The sequence below is a fragment of the Triticum dicoccoides genome, chromosome 5A, assembly GCF_002162155.2.
Source record: "Triticum dicoccoides isolate Atlit2015 ecotype Zavitan chromosome 5A, WEW_v2.0, whole genome shotgun sequence".
Classification (NCBI taxonomy): Eukaryota; Viridiplantae; Streptophyta; class Magnoliopsida; order Poales; family Poaceae; genus Triticum; species Triticum dicoccoides.
The window spans coordinates 570,568,518-570,574,718 of NC_041388.1; the positions used below are offsets into that span (position 1 = coordinate 570,568,518).

At 41.1% G+C, this 6,201-nt stretch overlaps 1 protein-coding gene across 1 annotated transcript; it reads left to right on the forward strand.

Annotated features, from left to right (window-relative positions):
- The first annotated feature begins 1,487 nt into the window (after positions 1 to 1,487).
- LOC119302918 (fatty acyl-CoA reductase 1-like) lies at positions 1,488 to 5,813 on the forward strand. The gene is made up of 10 exons (XM_037579972.1): positions 1,488 to 1,729; positions 1,818 to 1,921; positions 2,077 to 2,279; positions 3,357 to 3,457; positions 3,584 to 3,785; positions 4,302 to 4,463; positions 4,606 to 4,687; positions 4,802 to 5,068; positions 5,168 to 5,295; positions 5,450 to 5,813. Exons 1-10 carry the CDS (start codon positions 1,651 to 1,653, stop codon positions 5,616 to 5,618), a joined length of 1,497 nt encoding a protein of 498 aa, XP_037435869.1. The 5' UTR covers positions 1,488 to 1,650; the 3' UTR covers positions 5,619 to 5,813.
- Positions 5,814 to 6,201: the final 388 nt, after the last annotated feature.

The window sequence follows — 6,201 nt, forward strand, 5'->3', positions numbered from 1 at the left end:
TGTGGCCACCTTCCCTCCCTGCAAATTTTGATCTCAACCACCTGCGATGAAATGAACTACGTCATTGAATCCTTTAGAACAAATTGGATGGTGTGGCGATCAAGGAGCAGATCCATCCATTTAAATGCAAACTGCTCTTAGGGCGGCAGGTCCCCATGCAATGGCATTGCCGGTGGAGGCCTAGTTAAAAATGAAAGAGATAGATATCATATATACGACTCTTATTGTGGAACCTAAGATAAGTTATACTTTTCTCCCACAAACGTTTTAAAACGTTACTCCCTCCGTCTCATAATATAAGACGTTATTACATCCAATATATGTAAAGCATCCAATGCCTAACCAAACACCAGGACCATAAAATTACCAAATATGAAGGGCATAATTACTTCTCTGACAAAACATACTAGATGACATAAGGACCTATTTTACTGCACAAGAGGCAAGTTTAAGATAAAATGTGTTGCGACTTGCGAGTGCCCTTAGATATCAATATATGTTAGTACCATTACCATATAAGAGTCTACAGAACACTCCCCGCCATATAAACAAATAGTAAGCACACATACTCCGCAAAAACCAGGAGTATACCATAGGCACCTCTCCCATCACCCGTCTATATTTATATCCATATCCATCATGGCCAGGTATGCGGTAGAAGGGCTTCATATGTATTGTGCATTTGGGACCCACCTCATCCAATGCTGATCTCCACTTGTGATGAACTACCTAGCTGGATCCCTTTGGAACAAAGTTGAGGGTGCGGCGGGGAAGGAGCAGCTGAGCCGGTCGAAATAGCTGGCTAAGGATGGACTGAATCCATTAACTCATTAGGCACTCATTTAATCTCCATCCATTGAAACGCAAACTTCTTTCTGAAGGTACTCGGGGCGGTCCCAATGCAATGATGTCAGTTGTATAAAACAACTGGCCAACCAAGCTACACATTCTGGTGCTGGGGCATAGTTAACGAGGAAAGAGAGATGTGTTCTAGCTAGACTGGTCTAGAATGAGTATTATTGCGAAAAGTGGTTCAACTCATACTTCTATCTGACAAAACATATCAAATGTTAGGTCATTTAGATACAAACCACTAAGAAAATTATATCTAAATAGTAATACATATCTAATGCCACAGATACAAGTTTAAGATGCAATGCGTGGGAGTGCCCCCTTTGATAAATAAATAAAAAATATCGACTAGAGTTGCCGTTAGCAAAGCACCCATGCTATAAGCTTATGATCAAGCACCCATACTCGGCCAAAACCAGGAGTTAATTACTTTAGGCCCCTCTGGTGGAGCGGCCAAGCTAAATATGCCATAAAGCCTAGGACTAAGACAGCCAACTGCCTAGATGAGGCATTCATTCTGTCACTCATTTCAATAGTGACATAAACTTGTCCCTAGTCTGGTTACAGCTCAAGCCCAACCAAGTATGCGAATACAGGTGGGTACTCGATAGACTATAAGAGTAGCAACCATGCACCCACATGATCTAAGCCACCCCCAACGCAACGCAAGCACAGACACGTCGTGGCCTGGCCGGCTTGACTCCACTACTTCTCTAGCTTCCAAGAGAAACCGGCCACTATCTTCCACATTTTCAGGTTTGTCGATCCTTGTTAGCACGGTAGCGTGTAGAGCTCGCCATGGACGCTGGCGCGGTGGCTGGATGCCTCCGGGACAAGACCGTCCTCGTCACCGGCTCAACTGGCTACCTCGGAAAATGTACGCAAATACCATACATATACATCGCGAGCCCTTACCTTATGCATATATGTACTATATGTAATGTATTATGTATCTATGCATGCAGTGATGGTGGAGAAGATACTGAGAGTACAGCCGGACGTGAAGAAGGTCTACCTGCTGGTGCGCGCTCCCGATGCCGCCTCCGCCGAGCAGCGTATCCTGACCCAGGTGAAGTGGATATGCGTCATTGCTTTCGACCACACCAGCTATATGCAGTGCTATGGACATGGTCTAACCTTTAGTTGTATAGTACGTTGGGCGCCATCTTTACAAACTCATGGCACTGGAAACTCATTTGGTTCGTCTTGGTACCGCGCGTGCAGGTGCTAGGGAAGGACCTGTTCAATACCCTGCGGGAAAAGCACGGGCTTGCTGGCTTCCAGAAGCTGATCAAAGAGAAGATAGTTCCTCTGGCGGGAGACGTCGGGACTCGCAACTTCGGGCTCGACAGCTCCACATCTGACGACCTGTGTCAGGAGATCGATGTTATCGTCCATGGGGCTGCAACGACTAGCTTTTATGAAAGGTACAACAATTGCTAATTAATTGTGGCAAATACACGTAAAACTGTAAAAAGCATTCCAGATATGTTTTTACAAGAACTAATTAATGACTGACAATTGCAGATTTTTCATCATGGGAACTTCTATACCTTTATTGGCTTTATACTTGTTCTAATAATTTGAGTTGGGGAGCATGTAATAGTCCAGTATCAGCGAAAAAATTGAGCAAATCCTGCTACCTAAGTAACATGTAACTGAATTTTCTTCCCCTAGAAATCAGTAGCATTTTGCACCATCCAATTTGAATCTCCTCATATCTAATAGTCTTACTGACCAAACTACAAGTCATGCGTTTCAAACTAATTTACTTATTACAGCTTGTGAACCTTTTAACCTGTATGTTAGAGGGGGCAGTTGTGCACAGATAAACAGAACCTAGACACACAAAAGGAGTTGTTGAACTAGTAAAAGGCATAATATAAAATAAAGTTGAATCAACGAAAGATGTAAATCTTGCTGAATCACCACAGAATTTTAGAATGGAGGTGGAAGTACAGAAATCGTGGAGATAATATCAACATCAGAGATACCTGGCTCAGATCTGATTTTTGGGGGAGCACAGCGTTGAACTTGTCTCTGGAAGAACCTGGTGAACACTGTTGCAAATCTTCAACTAAACTCACCGGATATCCATATTCACATGATAAGTCGATGCGTGTTGCCTACATACTACCTCCGTCTTGGTTTGTTGGTCCCCATTGTATTTCGTGTCAAATTTTGATCATAGATTTAACTAACAAATTGTTCGTGCATGTCACCAAAAATTATATCATTGAAAACTATGTTTAAATACGAATCCAACGATATAATTTTTGTTGACATGCATTAACATTCTGTTAGTTAAATCTTTAGTCAAAGTTTGACACAAATTACAAAGGGGACCAATAAACCAGGATGGAGGTAGTACATGCTTTCCCTGTAAAAGCCATAGCAGGTTGTGGTGCTGGGAGGACACAACACACAAAAGCCAAAACAGTTTACCGTTCCAGCTTTTAGTATGAACTATTTTGCATGTTTGTTGAATTTCATTGCACGTACAGGTACGATGTTGCTTTGGCATCGAATGCATTAGGAGCCCAATATGGATGCGAATTTGCCAAGAAGTGTCCTAATCTGAAATTGTTGCTTCATGTTTCCACTGGTACGTGTTTTATTTATATATACCCAGTTGTGCACACAAGCAAAAATGGAGGAGAATTGTACAATACGATGAGTATATATATGATCGGCCAACTCCAACATAACCATGTCTTCTTTTATCTATTAGCTTTTGTAGCTGGTACTCAAGAAGGACTTTTACTGGAGAAAGCACTCAAGATGGGTGAAGCATTACGGCCCGGTTGCCACTTGGACATTGAAGCTGAGTTGCAGCTGGTTGAGAAGGTCAAGGCTGAACTCGCAGAGGCGAAGAGTGGTGGTTCAGACCAATCATCGGAGAAGATAGCCATGAAAGAACTTGGCTTCAAGAGGTCTGACCAATCTAAATGTGGTATTTACTTTATTTCAAGAATATGTATGATGTTTAGTACATCCGCATGTTATTCAACATGCAACTTTTTGAGAGCTATGTTGTTAAAACTAAAAATTGCTATATTTGGAAACAATTTCAATGAAAAATCTTACCGACCATTTTCACATGACCAATGTAAATAACCTTTTATGTGTTAGTAGTCATCTAACAACACACCTTTTAAAGGGAAAATTCTTATATTTCTGACAGGAGAGTAAATTTAGGGAGAGCAGATAATAAATATAAATCAAATCACTGTTATAGTTATGTCATTATTACTAAGGTAGTTGTCATATCAAATGCTGCCACCTTTAGACCTCTGGTTTGGACCATTTTCGATCATGACCAGTACCAACTTAAAAAGAGGTGGTTGATTTATTGTGCCACATTCGCAAGAACATTGTTCACTTCCATATGTACGTGATGTATCAAAAATCAGCTTGACACTACCTAAATTGTTCATAAATTGTTGAAGGGCTTGTCATTTTGGATGGCCAAATGTATATACATTTACCAAGGCTATGGGGGAGATGTTACTTGAGCAGCAGAGGGGAGACCTTCCTGTCGTTATTATTCGACCCACCATGGTAACCAGCACTTATCAAGATCCATTTCCTGGGTGGATAGAAGGGGCGAGGTAAGCTCAACATGTAAATCTACTGGCAATTTACAGTTCAATTTTGCTCAACTAATTACTGTTGCAGAAGTATCATACTACATATATATCCAAGCTGGACATCACCAATAGAATATAAGTTCTTTTACCATTTTATCTCCAGGACAATTGATGCTCTGATTGTCGCCTACAATGAGCAGGCATTCCCATGTTTCGTAGGTGATCGCAATGACACAATGGATGCAGTGAGTAATACATGATCATATTAGCTATTACGGATGTAGACAGATTAATGGAGCAACCTGACTAATTGAATTGTATGCTTAAACTTGAGAGATACTAATAGTCCATATATATAGGTTCCTGCAGATATGGTGGTAAATGCAACACTGGTAGCCATGGCTGTTCACTGGAATGAGAAAGGGCAAGTCATTTACCATGTGAGCTCGGCAATCCGAAATCCATTGACCGGTCAAGTTCTTGAGGACGTGTGCTGGGATTATTTCTCCATCCATCCCCGTGTACTAGAAAATGGGAAACCTCTAGAAAACAGAAGGCCATACGTGTTCAAGAGATTCGCTTACTTCCGCGCATATCTGATCCTGATGTATAAGCTACCACTTGAGGTACAAAATCATAGTTCTATAATTTGTACGTACATCCCAATATGGTGTTCATATGATGAAGACTCACATTGTGGTCATATTTTAACTTCAAATGAACAGATTTTGCATGCAGTGAGCGTATTACTCTGTGGGTTGTTTTCCCAATATTACAACAAGCACAACCGAAGATACACTTTCCTAATGCTCTTGGTCAAGCTGTATGCACCATATGCCTTCTTCAAAGGATGGTGAGACCATTTTCTGCCCGTGTTACATTAGTTACTGTAAACTTTTTAACTTGCCATTTTGGATACCAAAACAGTCTTCAATGACCTTGTTTGACCCCAACTTTGTCTGTATATATGTTGATCCAACTTTTCTTTGATGTTCTTGTTCCTAAAGCTTTGATGACACAAACTTAACAAGATTGAGGAAGGAAGTAAAGATGGACGGCAAAGATGGTAGCCTCTTCAACTTCGACCCCAAATCTATGGACTGGCACTCGTATCTCTTGAACGTCCACGTCCCAGCTGTGCTAATGTACGGCCGCAAAAATAAGGGAAGCGTATAGAAAAGAGTGGAATAATAATCTTCCTATTCTTGAGATGAAGGATAAGCATTGTTCTCCAAGAAAAATGTATATCATACTGCTAAACATTACATTTGTATGAAGTGAAGGCATACAACCATGTGATCTATCTGTATGTATTTATATTATTGAATTGAATAAAAAATACTCATAGGTCCCGGTGCTTTTTGGATGTGATAACATGTGTCAACCAAACCAATGCTTCGGAACGTGTCATGTACAACGTAGATAAGGAAGAAATAGAGGCATCATTTATTCCCACATGGAGGGAGAACAGATGGTCCTACTTGGCACCCTATATGTCACCGGGAGTAAGGATATTATAAAGCATGCCATTCAATATTTGGGGTCGTGAATAATATTGTGCATTGTACATATTCATTCTTTCTAAGAATAGTCATTTTGGTTGAAGGGTACTAAGAGCAACTCTAGCAGACCCCGCAAAAAGCCCCGATCCGTAAAATAACCATCAAAATGCGGGTCGGCGCGGAAAATCCGCCCGAACAGAAGCCGCAAACGCGGCCGGCCCGCAAAAATATTTAAGGGGCGCGGCAAAAACTTGACC

Excerpts from the sequence above, each read along its gene's own strand:
- LOC119302918 (XM_037579972.1), top strand. The coding sequence starts at position 1,651 with ATGGACGCTGGCGCGGTGGCTGGATGCCTCCGGGACAAGACCGTCCTC. Across the intron at positions 2,280-3,356 it reads ACGACTAGCTTTTATGAAAG|GTACGATGTTGCTTTGGCAT; the intron begins GTACAACAATTG and ends TTGCACGTACAG. Across the intron at positions 3,786-4,301 it reads AAAGAACTTGGCTTCAAGAG|GGCTTGTCATTTTGGATGGC; the intron begins GTCTGACCAATC and ends AAATTGTTGAAG.